The sequence below is a fragment of the Rhizopus delemar genome, genomic scaffold, assembly GCF_000149305.1.
Source record: "Rhizopus delemar RA 99-880 supercont3.11 genomic scaffold, whole genome shotgun sequence".
NCBI lineage: Eukaryota > Fungi > Mucoromycota > Mucoromycetes > Mucorales > Rhizopodaceae > Rhizopus > Rhizopus delemar.
The window spans coordinates 81,445-99,154 of record NW_027137837.1 but is presented as its reverse complement, the minus strand read 5'-3'; the positions used below and the strand labels follow the sequence as shown (position 1 = coordinate 99,154).

Here is a 17,710-nt window from a genome sequence, read left to right as displayed (position 1 = left end):
GCTAAATTTATTGTTATTAGATTATATCATGTCCCTTAACACTGAACAGTTGAATTATTTTCTTATTGAGGATGGAAAGATATTTTTTAGGTACACATAAAAGAAAAAGAGAGAGAAAAGTAGGAAGAAGTATATTTGACAGACTAAAATATGTAGAGACAATGATGATATGAAGTGGGAAAAGATGAAGAGGTTCTATTATGTATTGCATCAATATCAAGCGGAAAAAGAGACATGTTTGAACCAATTAGTTTATATAAAAGAATTGATGAACAGCAGCGACACAAAGGCAGTTTATTATGAAATGATCGAGCAAGTGAAAAAGCAAGTTTTATTCAAGACTCATACCAAAGAGAGCCTTATTTTAGAATACTTGTCTTTTTGGTTTTTTGAATTTAACCAAGACTCAACCGTGAATATCACAGACTATACAATACGTGTATTACAGTCCTATCTTACAGAAGAAAATGTAAGTGAGAAGACATCTTCTTCATTATTTATTAACCCATCAGCAGAGTACGACTATTCCTGATGTAACAGTGTTATTATATATTTATTGTAGTGGATGTAGAAAATTAGTTGCAGACGATAAAGATGCTCTAAGAATCTTTGACATCATGGACAGTATTACTCAAGCTATCCTAAGGCTTTTAGAGGAAGGCCATGATTCCTTTGGTGGTTTGGCTATTTTATTAGCATTTGCTCAGTTCACATTGCATTATATACGTATTGATCTTACTTATCCTACTTGGTTTGAGGTATGTCCTCACAAAGAGTAATTGCTATCTAAAATTGACATCAAATACAACAGAGCACTTTTGTAAATCCAAAAACAACCGCATTAACAAAGAGAATGCATGCCGTGTTTTTAAAAACACTCGAAGAAACGATTCCCTATGAATTACCAAGTATCCTTCAGGTTCACGGAAAAGCAATACTACATCACAGTAATGACACATCTATCATCACCCATATACGAACAAGGTTACTCGAGCTGGGTGTTGATAATAGCTTAAAACGATATCCTGAAACACTTGGTACACCGTTACAAAGGTCATTAGCTGCAAATACCACAATTGATGATGAAGTAAGAGTAGCTATTGAGCAATTCATAAAAAGAGAAGGCAGCATACCAACCAATCTGCTACAAAACTTTGTATTTCGTCGACAGTGGTTTATCGCCACCTTTTTACCTGCTCTATTTTCCTACGATAATCCAAGCATGGCAGATGCCAAGTTTAAATTAATCAAGGCCTTGAAAGAAAAGGGAAAGATACCCGAAACAGTGTATAGGGAATTAATGCGAAAGATTTATTAGTGATATTATTAATTGAAAGCTCTGCCGTTTGATAAAATGGCATACAAACTATCAATTTGCGATTTGTACACCGTTTTTGCTGTTTCACGTTTCAATTTGAAAGTAGGAGTCAAGAGGTCATTATCAATAGTAAATTCATTTGGGGTAAGATAAACAGCTCTGATTTGTTCGAAGCCTTTGAGATCATTTTCCTTGCCATAAGCATTCAATTCCTTCAGGAATTCCTTTTTGACCTCTTCTGATTCATATGCATTTTCAACTGTAGCAAACTTCTTTTTGGCCCAAGCAAAGAATGCATCCTTGTCAGGAACAACGATACCTACTAAAGAAGATTGCATTGAGTCACCATAAACAAAAGCTTGTACGACCAATTCATGCTTTTGATAAACGCCTTCAATCTTTTCGGGTGCAATGTATTCTCCCTAGCAAACACACACTTAGTTTCTCAGAAAGCAAACAGTGAACTAAAGTACCTGAGATAGTTTGAAAATATTCTTTAAACGATCAATGATGACGACACGATTGGCAGAATCAAACAAACCGATATCCCCTGTATGTAACCAACCATCCTCATCCACTGTTTCAGCAGTCTTTTCAGGGCTTTTGTAATATTCTTTCATGACCGAGTGACCACGAATGCAGATTTCTCCTCGAGGATGAGGTTGATCAGTTGAAAGATAATCCATTTCAGGTACATCAACTAATTTTATTTCTGAACAAGGGAAAGGCACACCCACTACACCAGAAGTATTGTCATCTATAACTGTCTACTTTTACACATTAGATTGCCAGTGCCGAATGTATCTGGTTATTTACCAAGCATCCACCGCAATAATTTTCAGTCTGTCCGTAACCTTCAAAAACACGAGCAGAAAAACAAATTCGCATGAAATCCATTACATCAGGCGAAACAGGTGCGGATCCACTTAGTATAAAACGAAGTCTACCACCTAGCTTTTGTCGAATCTGTTTCATAAAGGAGGTTCAATTATCCATCTTTATTCGCTTTCTATTATTTTTACCTGTCCAAAGACCACACGATCCCAAAGCCAGTGATGAATAGTTTTGTTCAAATGTTTTTTCTTTGCTTGGAAAGCATTATGAAATAAATAAGCAGACATGCCTCCCTTCTTTTTTACACCAGCCAATACTTTATCATAAATACGATTGAACAGTCTTGGAACTGAACAAAACACAGTTGGTTTTAATTCTGCAATGTCATCTAATAATTTAAGAGTATCTCCCTATACATAAGGAATGTAAGTACAACGAGCACCTTTTAAAAGATATTACTTGATAGTAACCAATGGCAGCCCCTTTAAATAAGTGAATGCCTTGTGCAGCACGCTCAAACACATGTGCAAGGGGAAGATAAGAAATATAAACGTCATCTGAGGAGATCAAGGCAAATGTTCCCTTTTCACCCACAGCAGAAATACCAGAAACAGCTGCTACACAGTTAGCTTGAGTTAAAACAACGCCTTTAGGGACGCCTGTCGTTCCACTATGAAGAATTAGCCCAAGTCATCCCCTTATTTAAGGTTACCTAGTGTAACAAATAGTTGCAATATCTTCTGGTTTTGGAAAATCTGTCTCTGTTGTCAAAGAAGCACCCATTGTTTCCACTTCATGAAATGTGTAAACTTTAATACCAGCTTCTTCTGCTTGTTCCTTTTGAGTTTCATCTACTTCAGGATCCATGACAATGGCTGTTTGAATAGATCCAATTTGAGATTTTAATTGAGCAATATTATTCAGTTTATCAGCGCTCAACACAATAAATTCCATATCTGTTTGATTGATAATGTATTCCATGGCTTCGGCACCCAAAGTATCATAAAGTGCAACAAGAATAAATGCTTGTCGATAAGATGAAATTTCAGTGATTGTCTAGTGAAAAGTCAAAAAAGACATGTCTGTTTTAAGTGTATAATCATTATACCCATTCTGGTCTATTGACCGAATAAACACCAATACACTGTTGACGCTTTAAACCCAGTTGAATCAAGCCTTTTCCAAAGTTTTCGATACGCGTATTAACTTTTGGATAACTTTGCCATTCATATTCTTTTGCTTCACCATTTTCCATACGACGTGTACCCATAAAAGGTTTATCTGTGGACTGTCATTATCAAAGAAATAAAGATGTCAATTATTTATTTACCGCCAGCCAAGTTATAACCGTGTTGATATAAATCCCAAGCAGTCAAAACCCCTTCTGGGTGATCTACCAATTTATCTGCAAATAAAAAGTGACGGTAAGGTAACGTTTCACCGTCTTTCTTTACTGCTCCAGGTACAGGAACAGCATAAGGTGGTTGAAAGGCTGGAGGCATTTTCTTTTTTGTTAAAGAAAAGAAGAAGAAAAAGACGAAATCTGTATTCAAATTTTATTAAAAAAGCAGGAAAAATCCTTTTTTTTTTTTTTTTTTTTTTTTTTACCCAATAAAATTTTACTGTTTACTGAGCTTATTTCTTACGATACTCTCAAAACTCATGGTGGTGAGGGAGGGGGGAATACAAGCTTATGTAAGCGTATTACTTTTGCAAAATATGGATTTATATACACAATAGAGTGTCTAGTTTACAAAGTAGTTTGTTATTCATGCATAATGGAAGGTCATTGTTTTCTCATATACATTTGATCTCTGTTTTCTATTGTCATACGTGAAAAAAAAAAAAAAAAAAAGAATGTTCATTCATCACTCCTCGTTTGTTTTGTTCAGGAACAAAAAAAAAATAGTAAAGGAGAACAATAGCCTATTTTGTGTGAACATATCTTACGTTTGTGTGTGCGTGTATAAATAAACAAAGTGAGGAGAAGAAGGAAAGGAGAAAATGGTTTTATGCGATGGTCATGGCGTAAGCATTGATTATCCAAAGATAGAATGTGTGCCCACATTTGGAACACAATTTCATAAACAAAGTAGTTAGATTAGAATTCTAACTAGGCTTTTATCATTTTTCTTTTTGTAAACCATTGAGTTCGTTTAAAAGAGCCCTTTTTTATTATATGCTATGTATTCCCTCAATGCATGTGCTTCTCCTTAAAGAGAACCGTACCTGCACCCTTAATCTCCTTAATTTCATAACAACTGTCTTTCTTCTCAGGAAACCAAGCCCGATCTTTGGTTTGTGCAGGGAAAATTAATAAATTTGGATTGATTCATACATTAAAAAAACAAAGGGTTAAAAGTCTCACAGTAATGCGCATAAAAAAAAACTGAATGCTAAATACCCCTCCATTCTGATTTACAGTACTAATGAATCCATTAACAAAATGAACAAGTCTTGTGTTGAATATAAAAAAGTCAATTTTCTTTTTATAGTTCTCTATTAATATTGGTACAATGATATACTTGCTTTTGCAAATATACTCCTTTTATAGTATAGTTGTCCTTTACTTTAGCAATTCTCATTTTTTAATTTATAGTCAGTACACAGACTTGATAATAAAAAATATTAAAAATAATGAAATCCTGCAAGCCCTTTAATAGCATAGCTTAATGCGGTTTATTGAAGTTGTACGATTCAAAGCCTATTGATTCATTTTCAAAAAAAAAAGTATTAAATGTGAAATGTTGTTAGTGATGATCCTGATTTCTGAGGTTTATTATTATTGTTGTTGTCTCTTATTTTTTATATTAGCTTCAGCGTTTTTAGCAGAAGACTGTTCAAATTAGATGGTTAACATAAAAATTAAATTTGTTTAGTAAGTATTATGTTTTTAGATTTCTGTCTCTTTTTCTCCAATTTTTGGCTTTATCTTATGATTGACACTCACACACACAGGTATATCACCACCAACCTGAGAGCTGTCTTTATTTTGAGATAAAGTGGATTGAAATTTATAAAAGTCTATCATCAACTATCCAAACGATTAATATAATTATACAGCAGGATATTATACCTAGTTTTTATGTTCTAATAGAATGTTTGCTACTAATTCGCTTACTGTAACAATAAAGTTTTTATGAGTGTCGTCAGCACTGTTTTTGAAAAACCCTTTTAATTGTATATTTAATAAACGCTTTTTGAGAGTATTGCTACAACACAATCCTCTTTTGTCTCTCTTTCTTCCCGTCATTGCTGATGTTTCAGAAGAAATAATTTTACTTGCTGGTAGCAAAGATTTCTTACTTTTTCAGACATACTCATACGTGTCTTCTTTAGAGTAATCCCCGTCTTTTATTATTAACTTCCTCTTGAAAACTAGCACTATAGAGCTTTGGCTATTTATGTAGTGATTTAGTTGGAAGTACAGGCCTATCATCTAGTTCTTTTTTGACTGGTGTAATATATAATATAATATTATCTTTCAAGCAACTACGACACATATTAATCATCATATTCAATCAGAAAGAGTAGAAAAACAAATAACATTAAAAACATTGAGAGAAAAGAAAATTAATTTTATTAATAGTTTTTGCTTCAATCATTTCTTTTTGTTGTCAAATCCCAATTTGATTAATTATACCGTTTGATTCAAGGCGGCTCTGATAGGGATAGATTTACAAAATAATGGATAGTTTAACTTTCAGATTTCATTTCATACCTCTTCTTCAAGTAAAAATGTTTTATATAGTTTTTTTTTTATCAGGATGAGAATGTAAGCCATACAAGATCTACTTTACTCAATAAAGCGCTTAAACTATGGCGTATTAAAAGCTAAACTCTATAAAGACTTCATACGCGTTTTATACCATAATATGTACGCGATCTAGAGAGTCGTTCTCAAGCTGTCTCCTTCAACTTGAGGAGATGCCATTAATCACACAAACGACTGCCTTTAAAACGCTCTCATTTTTAGAGTTTTCGTCTCCTCAATTTGAGGGAGATAGCTTGAGAACGACCCTCATTAGCTCAAGTTTTTAAGGCTCAGAACTCTATTGGGCCTTGGCGTGTATATGTCACTGTATGTTATCCTTACATCATTTTTTATAGAGTTTTATCAATGATATTGCACCCAAAAGCCATTTTCTACTTTTTATTGTCATTTTGTGATAAAAATAGTAAAAACACGTTGTTTATTACCATTGTTACCATCACATTCAATACTCTAATAAAAAAACGCATTTCTCATTCAATTGAAACCAAATAATATCCTTTTTCTTTTTGGAGTGAAAGTCTTGTATGTCTACGTTAGTATCAATTAAATAGGCAAGAAAAAAAAATGTGTCAATTATCGGTATTTTAAACGAGTTCATCCCTTTACTGGTAAACCCCCACTTTGCCGATTTTATTAAAAAAAAAAAGCTTCAATTTATTTTTTTTTCTTTCTTTTCTTTTTTTTTTATTTTTTCTTCATATTTTATTATGTCTAATTGTAATAACTGTGAATCATCATTAAAGCTAGTAGATAGCTTACAACAAGAATTAAAATTAAAAAATCAACAATTAGAAAGACTCACGCTGGACCTTCAAGCACTCAATCAAAAATATGTAGCAGAGATTGAAAGAGTGGGCAATATACAACACGAAAAGGATTTAGTAGAGCATGAATTAGAAGATCTAAGTCGAAAACTGTTTGAAGAAGCGAATGAAATGGTAGCAGTGGAAAAGCGAGCTCGATATCAATTAGAGAATGAACTCAAGTTGACTCAAGAACACCTTATAGCTGAAAAGACACAGCTTCATGAATTGAGATTACGTCTGCTATCAACCGATCGACATCACAGTGTTATACATAACAAAAAGAGAAAAAGCAAAGCAAAATCAATGCCGGCATTAGCAGCGAAGAAGCAACCTGGCGGTTCATTTGATGATGTTCAGTTAGATTTATTTCGTGAATTTGTAGAAACATCATCCACAAAGCAGCTCACAATGAAAAAAATTAACCAAACAGACTTTATGAAGCATTGCCTAAGTGAGGATATTGAACCTTGTTTAAGATTTGGCTCACAATCTAAATTATCCACCAAAAAAATGATTGAATCATTTTCAAGGCAAACTTGTTTTATCGAAATCGCATCCGATGCAGCAGCCGTAGTACAGCAACAGTCAACAAATATTTGGAATAAAAAGAACAAGGGATGTTGTTCAGCGTGTGGAAGGTCTACTGTTAGTACAGCAAATAATTATCAATTCAGATTGGATGAAAACGATCATTGGTTATTGATTGATAAATATTGCAGAGATAGAATAGTAGCAGTGTGCGATTTCTTTGTTTTTATAAGAAACATTCAATTGGGACTTTATTCTGACAGATCAATACAAGATTTATATTCTGAAAATATTAGATTAAGGTTACAAATATTCTATTCAAGGTAACACATTCACTAATATCTATATAAAATGTGCACTGACACACAATATTAAAAATAGAATGGGTGCTAATAATAATAGTAATAATAATAAAAATGAAAGTGTAGTGAATGAAGATGACGATGACGAGGAATATATTTCTGATAGTAGTAGTTTGGCTGGACCAAATACTCCTGAATCAAGTCACCTTTCACCCCTTGCAAATCAATACAATTTAGACAATAATAATTCATTAATTAAATAAAATTTATTGCTTGATGTAAACTAGGAGGCTCACTGCCAACCCTTAGCACAGTCTCTCTCCAATATTCATCCTTTTCCCAATCGATATCACTTTCTAATATGAGTGCCTAATAATGGGGATTAGTTGTCATAATGATAGGAATAACAGCATTTACCAGTAAGACACCTCTTACAGTAGAAAGATGGTTTAATGACTCAGTAATACTATTGATATATAATTAATATGGTCTAGTATATTTATCATCCTATGGGTTACCCTTGGGATAGTGTTTGATGATCAACTTGTGCCTTTGAGAAATCATTTTGCTTCAATTCCTGAATTTCTTTAATTGTCTCCTTATTTTTTATGTGTTGTTGAATTAATTCACTTTGAAGTCGTGTTAATTCATATTTTTTGACTGTAAACTGTTTAAGCAAGTTGAAAAATTCAACTACTTTAGCATCTCTCTCATTAATCTTTTCTTCAGTCAATTTATCAAGAAGATTGACTTGGTTGCTTGTTTTAGGGTATAAGGCTTTTTCTGTAAAGTATTGTGCGTCAATGTTAGAAGCCAACTTTTCCTTTAATTGGTTTAATTGAGCAAGTAAATCTACTTCAGATCTCAATTCTGAAATGTGATCACTGTATTGTGTCAAGTGTTCGTCTATATTTTGTTCTGTGATGGTCTCTGGTAATTCAAAGTCTGGATCTTCTTCTTGTTCATATTCTTCTATTTGTCTTTGTAACCAAAGTATTTCTCTGTGTGAATTCAATATTTGTTTCTCTTTTTTTGTAATGCTGTTCATTTTTTTTTTATTCAAAAAGAAAAAGGTAATCTCTTCTTGAATGTGTGTAACTAAGCCTTACTAGCCAATCGAATGGATAATTTCATATCAACAAAAATGTATAAAGTTAAAATGCTTCTTCAGTTACATTAATCTACTTGTTCTCTGATTATTAGACATCTTTTGCTTCAATCAAGCTCAAGAGGTTTTTTTCTATGAACAACTCAAATGTCCTATTCCTGAGCTTCATAAAACGCTCAACTAATTTTTTCCTGATAGAATAGCCATAACAGTCATGTTTCACGGGATCAACATTGATTCTCTAGACATGTTAGGAACAGTCTGTCCTAGTTGTACCACTGCCGCATAGAAATGTTCCATGCTACATAAAGCATGTGCAATCCTGTAGGAAATATTCCGCTCTCGAATATCATGCAGAGATCGGTTGCACTGTATCGCGCCATCTCTTTTTCTAAACCCTACATTTACCTTTTGTGACGAGGGCAACACTAATAAAGAATTCCTCTGATCTTGTCCTATGAAGCACTCAGTTAGGAACATATCAACTTCCAGTTTACTGTACAATCCTTCATTATTGAAATATAAACATATTTTACACCTAACTCACAAAAAGTTCAAACCCCTTTCTTAACATGCTTTCACAGGTCAAGTTTTTGTTACCTGTGGTGTTTTCATTGCTGTTTCTTGTTTGACGATGTTGCTTTTTGGCTAAATGAAATTGCAACAAGAGCAACCTCACTTCTCTAGCACATATCCATTCAGGAAAAAAAAAAAAAAAAAAAAAAAAAAAAAAAAAGATATTTATTTACAGAGTCCAACCGAGCATATGATATTTATTGCATCTGTTCTCCCATATCAATTATGACAAGGTGTAGCAGGAAATAAAAATCCCTTTGGTATCAAAAAAAAGATCAATGTAATGATGCGAGGACGATAGCTACATACTTGGTATGCTGAGAGTCAATTCGCAAGAAGCTGACTATGTGGAGATCTGGTGCGAGTATCGGCATAACCCTGAATATGGTCCAGTTCAAATAAAATAGAACGTAAGCTTAACCAACAGAGAATCCAAGGGATAATTTCATGGTCTGAACGATGAATTTTTGTTGGTAAAAGATTTTTTTTTAAAAAAAAAGCGACAGAGGATATTTCATAGTATTTAGCATTTGTAGTCGGCTGCGCATGTTGAGGCAGTGGATTGCAACCTCTTTCGTCAGCGTCTGATTCGGATGGAGAAGACAAGGCCTGGGGCTGCCTCCAGATAGCCATTCAAGGCGTCATCTTATGCATCGGCTACGTTCTTTTCGGGTCATTGGCAATCAAAGGATTAAATCAGGTAAGATTATTGACTGACAGCAAGAATGCGATTTTGAAATTTTCGTGATGATTTTGATAATCCAGACCTTGTTTCAGAAATTGTTTCTTGATGGACTTGAAATCTTGAGCTTGAGCTTTTCCACTGGAGGGGGTATGCTTTTACAAAGCGAGGATTTAGGTAGTTTGTGCTACTGTTGGTGTCTGTCGCATTGTATGTACAACACAAGTTTTGTTAGGAGAACGTCTTTAGGTAGCATGAAAGATCGAAAGAGACATCGAGCCTGTGGCATATTTGTTGGTCCTTTCACTGGTGACAGGCGAGACGGATGATGCATGAATTTAGTAGAGACTCTTTGCACAGTTTTATTGTTGATCAGTAAATTGTATTATTAAACTTTGGCCAAATTAACAAAAGAAATCTATTCTATCTGTTTTTTAAAAATCATCTTATTGTGTTGGATGGTCTTAAAAAGCTTTTCAATCATCTCATTTTATATTAAAATACTGCTGTTATTCATTTTGTGGTCTTCTTTATATGTCAATTTCTAACAACGATCCTTTGAGCAAACTCTTGTCTTGACCAAGATGACCATCAATTAAATCACAAAAGAGCTATCAAAACCATCTACTTACAACCCCCCCTTTATGCTATTGTCCTTGAGTGTTCATGGAAAGTCACTATCTAGTATTCATCAACTTTTGATGTGCATCAAGGTTTCCATCTAAAAATAAAATACGGTAACAGCTTGGCTCCTAGTTTGTACTATTCCTTTATTTTATTTTTTTGCTTAGTCTGTGTTTTCTACAAGTACTACCGGTATATCTTGGCTTTGATATCATACTTTTACTCTTTTGTGACCCAATCAAAAAACGTTTGTAATCTAATTAAGAAAAGAAATAGCTTGAGAGTACATATTTGACCTGTATGGTTGTATTCCTTCTTCTTGAAAGCCATCGAGAACCCAAATTCAATCAGTTTATCAACAAAAACTGTCGTTTATACTTTGCCAAGAAGATACACATGCATTTAGACAGAATGAAAGAATTAAAGCGGCGATTGGCATCAGTGGATAATAAAAAAGGTTATTTTTGTCCTCTTTTCTTTTCCCCTTTTATTTTTCAATTGTTGCAAATATGAGACATTTATTCGATATTAAAAAAGAACATAAATCGTTAAAACTTATGAAAAAACTACAAGAAGAAGCTGATAAAGAGTGGGAAAAAGAATTAGCGAGAAGAAAAGAACAAGAGTTGAATGATGAAGCCATAGCAAAAGAGTTACAAGCACAATTGGAGCAAGAAGAAGAACAACAACAACAACAACAACAGCAGGTACAGCCAACTCCACCTTCTCGTCCTCCTCCTCTGCCTTTAAAACCTCAAGCATATAATCAGCTTTCAAGTACGGATATTTTATATAGTTTTTGATGATCAAATAACGATTTTATTCTCTTAGATTCCCCGAATGTATCAATTGCTCCTCTTTATAGTCTTTCAGAAAAAAGTACAAGTTCTTTACCTCCAAGGAGATCGTATTTACCTTATAAACCCAGTTTAACAGCCCAAATCACTTCTTCACCAGTAATACAGAGCCCGACTCATCATGCAACCAACACATCTGTGCCAAGACCATCCGTCAATCATACTTTAAACAACAATAGTAACCCTGTGTCTGCGCCAGGGCCATCTTTTTCTAGTAATCCAATCCATCTTGATACAACAGCAACAGCCACCAATAAACTTTATTATCCCGATCCATCCCCGGCTAGCCACACAGCTCATGCTGATCCCTCACCTGCGATCACAACTCATCCAGTTCATTATGATCCTTCACCTACGATCACAGCTCATCCAGTCTATCCAAAGTCACGCTATCATGCTCATGCTACAGTGAATCAAGCAGCACAAAGTTTACCTTTAGTGATGTCTATGCCTGAACCTACCAATGCGCCTGTACAACCACACAATCCAACGCACAGTGAACCGAACGTGTTACCTTTATCGCCACCCTACAATCCAACGCACAGTGAACCGAATGTGTTGCCTTTATCGCAACCCTACCGAACATGGCAACCACCAACTGAGAAAATCCAAATGAATACACATCAACCGATCAAGACATTAATGAATAAAAACAACCCTTATTATAAAGCATCCGATTCTTTTCTTTCACTTAAACCAAATCAACAAGGAAAGATTGAAGAAGAACAAGAGCCAGAGGTGAAAACGAGAATATCAGCCACCTTGTCTGTGCGTAGTGATGATAGCGGATACGATTATTCAGACATGGTTTATGTAAAGAATAACGGAATGATGATGATGCCAGAGAATCCATTTGCGGATACGAATGCGATCAAGGAAATACAAATTTTGGATCCTATACTTTTATCGCATTCAAGTAGAAAAGAAGAAAAAGAAGAGGTGATTGAAAGAGAAGGAAAGGAAGAGGAGATGATTGGAAGAGAAGAAAAGATGGAGTATGAAGAAAAGGAGAGCATAGAAGAAAGAGGTTATTCTGAAAAGGAAGCAGTGAATGAAGAGAGAGATGAGTGGTTGAATGAAGGATTATCAACCCAAAAAGTATATCCGACGAATATATTGAGAGCGGGTGCACCGGTAGTGGATTCAACAGATTATGGGTATTATCAAGTAGATAAGGCAAATAAAGAATTACCAAGGTTACCTAATTCGAGTAAGTATGAGATGAGATGAAGAAAGTAAGAAGGTTGACGGATGACTTGTAGCAAATAAGGAAGATAGACATATTACGGTAGCAAGTCTAAAGCCAGGACAAAGAGTATGGATTCGTATTCATCCAACGGACACAGGCAAGACATTAGCAGAACGTATACATATTGTAGCATCTTATCAAACACGAAGAGTGACCAAGATTACGACCAAGAATGGACGTAATATACCACTGGACAATACACCTTTATTTGAAGATTGGAATGAGATTTTATTATTTGAAGAAGGTGAATCATGGACGGTTGAATGGACGTTTATGGATCATCCTTATTTAGAGAAATTAGCAGAAGGAAAAGAATGGATGAAACAATTAAAAGCAAGTTTTAAATCTTAATTTATTATTTCACAGTCTATTTTTTATATTCTACCAACCATTTTCCGCATTCTTTTCTTTTACATATTCAATAATCTTATCACCCATCGATTCCTCACGTAATTTGACCATGTAGACTAAACTTGTTTTTTCATTTGTGAATAAGAATGAAATAGATTTTGGTCCTAATCTTTCTACGTTTCTACTTGAGACCATCGCGCTCACAAGGACCTTTTTATGTGATTCGACAGTCAAATGCATCTTTTTTGTTTTTGAATGTTGAGAGACCTTGAGATGAGCACTACCAAAGCTATGCCATTTTGCACTACTGCTTTGTAAATAAAGTTTACATTTGGATTCCAAGACTAAATTGAGTGATTTCAGTAGATCATCTTGTGTTAATTCAATCTTCTTATTCTCTTCCTCTTCTTCCTCTTTTCCATTCACTTCTTTCAACATATTTTCTAATCGATCTGCATCTTCTTTGGTTACACAGTGAATCAAGTAATTCTCTTCTATTGTTTGAAGTAGGGTGAGATTGATGTCTGTGTCACTGGCACGTTGAATGGACAAGTCATCTGATGAGATCCAGACATTGAGATACATTTGTCCAGTGCTGTGATGAATTGTGACACAAGTACGATTCCCAAAGGTCTGACGTATTTCCAACACACTACTTTGTTCAGTAGCATACCAAGATTCATCTTTCCAGTGAAACAGTTGACACTGATCATCTCTGTATAATACACGTTTGATGGTATGATTGACATTAGGCTATGAATAGATGAGTGAATGAAGATGGATTGGATCACTTACACTTCCTGGAGCTGGAATAGTCTGGTTTAGATCTTCTGATGAAGAAAATGAAGAAGCTGTGGTCATTTGAAGTTGACTGGCAGGAGTAGATGAACCAGGACTACATGATCTACTGAGTGGAGGTGTATTTAGATTAGAATAAGTAGATGAAAAGGATGAATTGGATGATTGATGATGAAGAGATGAATCAGGCATATTGGGTTGAAGTGAATCAACTAAAGAAGATTGACGATTGGGTAAAGAAGATTGACGATTGGGTAAAGAAGATTGACGATTGGGTAAAGAAGAATGACTGTTTGATTTCTTGAGTGAACCACTAGGACTACTGACAGCGGAAAGAACGGAACGAATGAATGATTTCTTTTTGGTTATTTCATCTGTCATCAAGTTATTATTGGCTTGATTTATAGAAGGGAGTGGTTTGGATACATTAACATGTTGAACAATAGGTGGTGTTTGCATTCGGATGTCTATCCAATCAATAAAAATAAATAAAAAAAAAAAAAAATAGGAAAAAAGAAGCCTACTTGCCTGAGTTTGTAATTTTGTTGATATTTTCTTCTTCCTCCAAGCTTTCACTGGATGAAAGTTCACCCGAAGGATCTTGAAAATAGCAAAACAAGTCATCCGTTCTTACTGTCTTTTTATTGAAAGGTGCGATAGTTTCTTGAAGGGGTAACCAATGATTTGATAGATTGGATCCAATCCAAATTTCAGAGATCTTTTTTGTTGTTTGAAATGTCAAGGTTCTCTTTTGGTCAATAGACAATTGAAGTTGATATTCATTTGAAGTGAAACGAATGCGAAGAATATCAAAAAATAAAGATTGAAATAGTAATCCGTTGAGATCAGAAATAAATAGAAAAGATTCTGTTAATACAAGTTGAACCTCTTTTTTGATTTCGATGCAGTGAAAGGTATAATTGAATAATATTTTTGAGATTGTGTCGAGTGAATAATGAGTGATGGGTTCTTGAGTGATGATGTCGACTACATTTGATGTATCAAGATTGAGAACGAGTTTCAAGAGTGAATCAAATAATCCATTGACTTGAGATAATAAAGAGGATGAATCAAGTACTTGCTATCAAAGAGAAATAATAATGAACAAAGAAGATTCAATAAATAAATAAATAAAAACAAGAAATTACATTAAAAAAAGATTTAAAACAATTCAATTGTCTTGAAGGTGCCTTCAATAATTCAATTTCCTAATGAAAAAATCAATCAATCAGTTCTCTCTCTCTTTCTTTCTTTCTTTTAGTTACTTTATCATTGAGATGGTATATCAAATGATTAAAATAAGTTGAATAGATTCTTTCTGTTTGTTCAGTCTATAGAATATGAATATTCATCTTTCTTGTATTTTTCATTTTACCAATAAATATAAAACACAGTCATCCAATTTGCTATCCTCTTTTTCAATTTTCTATTCTCCCTTTTTTTTAGTCATTCATCTTTAACAAAACAGTTTTCTTACTTTATCGTATTCTTTATGAAATTCAATTAATTCTCGAGTAGATTCAAGTAAAGCTTGACATTCAGGATGATTATCGTCTACTCGTTTGGACAATAACTACTTTTTCATTCAATTCATCTCTTCTTTCTTTATTCTTTATTTCTTACCGATTCTACCACATTCAATCGATCGAGATAGTCTCTTTCTAAATCAAGTAATTTTACAGCCATGAAAGGAATGTGAATAAGCTGAGGGGGTAAAAGAAAGAATAATTAAAAAAAAAAAAAACAAAAAAAGGTTCCCTTTCATAACAATGTGCGGAGACAAGAAAGGTCTATCGTCGTTGTTGACATTTAATCTGTGATACATGTATTTTAACATTTTTATTACATCTTTCCTTCATCCTCCTTCTATTTTTATCTTTTTTTCTTTTTTATTTCTTTCCTCCTTTTAATTAATTGAAATCATATTTTATTTATAGCAAACCTTTCTTACTTGCTCATCTTTTCATTCAATGTTACGCACGCCAAGTGGTTTGCTTGGAAAATGATGATGACATCTCCAAACACGTGGTTCAACATGTATCGGATAGAACCTGGTACCTGAGGCTGTGTGTGCGTATGTGTTTTTTAAAAAAAAAAAAAAAAAAAAAAAAAAAAAAAAAAAAAAAAAACGTGTTGCAAACCCTAGGTTTTATTCTATTTTTTTTTTTTTAAATTAAATAGACTCCTCATCCGTCTTCTTGTCAATATTTAAATTGAGATGATAAAATCCATTTGAATAGATTAAACTACACACTGAACATGATCCTTCATTCTCTAAAAAGATCATTTTGTATCATTCCGATTTCTCTTGTAAAAAGGGCAGCCGAGGGTCAGTTTGTGTTACTGAGCCATTGACTGTTATTTGCGCATGTTGAAAAATCATGCTTGCGTATCTTTAATACAGCGTGACCGGTTGATTTTGTTGATTTGAGAAAAATAAATGGCAAACTTTACGTCACACACACACACCACGAATAACAATAAAACATGAAAGAACATTCATTATGCCTCCAGACTCTACTAAACCTGATAACCACGATAACATGTATAATATCCTATCACAGGATGAAATTGATCACTTACTTTTCAAGACCCATCGCAAATATCTGACATGGCCTAATTGCGAGAAAAAGGGGTATTTTTCGCCCCATAGATCTAAGCCTCCACAGCCTATTTTCCGTTGTACTGATTGTAGCAGCAGCTTCCGAGCCAAAACTATGCCGAGCATTGTTCATTCTATGCAGCCTACTCCTGTAAACACACAAACATCAGTGGATTCTGAATTTTTCCAAGGTGTTATGTCATCCCAAGTGACACGAACCGACAACAGCCAAAATGATTCACAGTCTCTCCTTAACATGATCCAGCTACAAACAAAAGAACTAGCTTTCACAAGAACTGAAATTGAACGACTTCGAGTCCAGACAACACACCTTCAGCAGAACAACACCTCGAATCCTACAAACCCCTTGAACCCGTTCGAGTTTTCCTCTTCTTCAGAACACCCCAACAACACTTTTACAATCATCTTCATGGCGCCAACCTGAAAACCTTCAGCAAATTCAAGATCAATTAACCGCCCAACGACAACAACGACAAGAAGCTGCTGCATGTCTGTAACAACCACCTTTTATCAATCGAGGCTTTAAATAGATCTACTTGCCTACAAAGGCTAGAGTACCTATTGGACGATTCCACTCTCGCTTGCCCAAATTGGATATTAATAATAACCGTATCGTTGACATACAACGCCCTAATTGTAATATGGACACCCTTTTGATCCACAATGATTACAAAGACGAGCTCCGACAATAACTATAGCGCTTCAAAGTAACCCTCAAAAGAGGAATTTAATCCTTGCGATCCTCAAGTGCTTCGTGATCCAAAATATACTGATCACACTCCTGCAGAGCGAGAAGATCTTGCTTTTATACACCACTGCAACCGCATTGAAAGAGCTCTACAATACATTCGAGCCTCAGTTAAATTTGCCATTGCCCGATATTTTTATTCAAAGGGCTGGATCAGCAAACGACTTTTACAATAAACTCTGCCAACACAAACAATAAACAGACAGCAAGGTACCAACATATTCTTTTCCGATGATAATCACATGAACACCTTTGAAGAAACTAAGGACATAAACCAAGTCACGGCTCCTATGGATGATACAGCCTCCATCCGAGTCCAATCACTATTAGTCTCTTCAATGCCACAGGCCAAGCAAAACAGACCATATCACCAATACTTCATCTTACCCAATCTTCCTCGGTTCTTCTTATTACTGAAACTTGGCTTTTGCCACCCGTTGTGTTTATCTCCTCCCCCCCCCACTTGACAATCACATCGTCAGTCAGATCCTAAATTCCTTACCACGTACAGCGCACGATGTCAAGCATACC

At 34.5% G+C, this 17,710-nt stretch overlaps 8 protein-coding genes across 8 annotated transcripts; 3 read left to right on the top strand and 5 right to left on the bottom strand.

Moving 5' to 3' along the window:
• Positions 1 to 617: 617 nt before the first annotated feature.
• RO3G_12702 (uncharacterized protein) lies at positions 618 to 779 on the top strand (the record flags this gene model as incomplete). Its single annotated transcript, XM_067667286.1, has 1 exon — positions 618 to 779. One exon carries the CDS (start codon positions 618 to 620, stop codon positions 777 to 779), a length of 162 nt encoding a protein of 53 aa, XP_067523387.1.
• A 547-nt stretch (positions 780 to 1,326) lies between these two features.
• On the bottom strand, positions 1,327 to 3,654 carry RO3G_12701 (uncharacterized protein; the record flags this gene model as incomplete). The annotated part of the gene is made up of 8 exons (XM_067667285.1): positions 1,327 to 1,740; positions 1,792 to 2,085; positions 2,135 to 2,284; positions 2,341 to 2,562; positions 2,612 to 2,822; positions 2,865 to 3,208; positions 3,261 to 3,433; positions 3,483 to 3,654. 8 exons carry the CDS (start codon positions 3,652 to 3,654, stop codon positions 1,327 to 1,329), a joined length of 1,980 nt encoding a protein of 659 aa, XP_067523386.1.
• A 1,280-nt stretch (positions 3,655 to 4,934) lies between these two features.
• Positions 4,935 to 5,405, bottom strand: RO3G_12700 (uncharacterized protein; the record flags this gene model as incomplete). The annotated part of the gene is made up of 3 exons (XM_067667284.1): positions 4,935 to 4,988; positions 5,103 to 5,186; positions 5,274 to 5,405. 3 exons carry the CDS (start codon positions 5,403 to 5,405, stop codon positions 4,935 to 4,937), a joined length of 270 nt encoding a protein of 89 aa, XP_067523385.1.
• Positions 5,406 to 6,634: 1,229 nt separating this feature from the next.
• Positions 6,635 to 7,826, top strand: RO3G_12699 (uncharacterized protein; the record flags this gene model as incomplete). Its single annotated transcript, XM_067667283.1, has 3 exons — positions 6,635 to 7,584; positions 7,643 to 7,728; positions 7,801 to 7,826. 3 exons carry the CDS (start codon positions 6,635 to 6,637, stop codon positions 7,824 to 7,826), a joined length of 1,062 nt encoding a protein of 353 aa, XP_067523384.1.
• Positions 7,827 to 7,932: 106 nt separating this feature from the next.
• Positions 7,933 to 8,611, bottom strand: RO3G_12698 (uncharacterized protein; the record flags this gene model as incomplete). Its single annotated transcript, XM_067667282.1, has 2 exons — positions 7,933 to 8,029; positions 8,082 to 8,611. 2 exons carry the CDS (start codon positions 8,609 to 8,611, stop codon positions 7,933 to 7,935), a joined length of 627 nt encoding a protein of 208 aa, XP_067523383.1.
• Positions 8,612 to 11,062: 2,451 nt separating this feature from the next.
• On the top strand, positions 11,063 to 12,640 carry RO3G_12697 (uncharacterized protein; the record flags this gene model as incomplete). The annotated part of the gene is made up of 2 exons (XM_067667281.1): positions 11,063 to 11,330; positions 11,385 to 12,640. 2 exons carry the CDS (start codon positions 11,063 to 11,065, stop codon positions 12,638 to 12,640), a joined length of 1,524 nt encoding a protein of 507 aa, XP_067523382.1.
• A 400-nt stretch (positions 12,641 to 13,040) lies between these two features.
• RO3G_12696 (uncharacterized protein) lies at positions 13,041 to 15,494 on the bottom strand (the record flags this gene model as incomplete). The annotated part of the gene is made up of 6 exons (XM_067667280.1): positions 13,041 to 13,763; positions 13,806 to 14,275; positions 14,385 to 14,889; positions 15,074 to 15,139; positions 15,286 to 15,381; positions 15,432 to 15,494. The coding sequence occupies 6 exons, from the start codon at positions 15,492 to 15,494 to the stop codon at positions 13,041 to 13,043; spliced, it is 1,923 nt and encodes a 640-aa protein (XP_067523381.1).
• Positions 15,495 to 16,539: 1,045 nt separating this feature from the next.
• On the bottom strand, positions 16,540 to 16,920 carry RO3G_12695 (uncharacterized protein; the record flags this gene model as incomplete). Its single annotated transcript, XM_067667279.1, has 2 exons — positions 16,540 to 16,675; positions 16,775 to 16,920. The coding sequence occupies 2 exons, from the start codon at positions 16,918 to 16,920 to the stop codon at positions 16,540 to 16,542; spliced, it is 282 nt and encodes a 93-aa protein (XP_067523380.1).
• Positions 16,921 to 17,710: the final 790 nt, after the last annotated feature.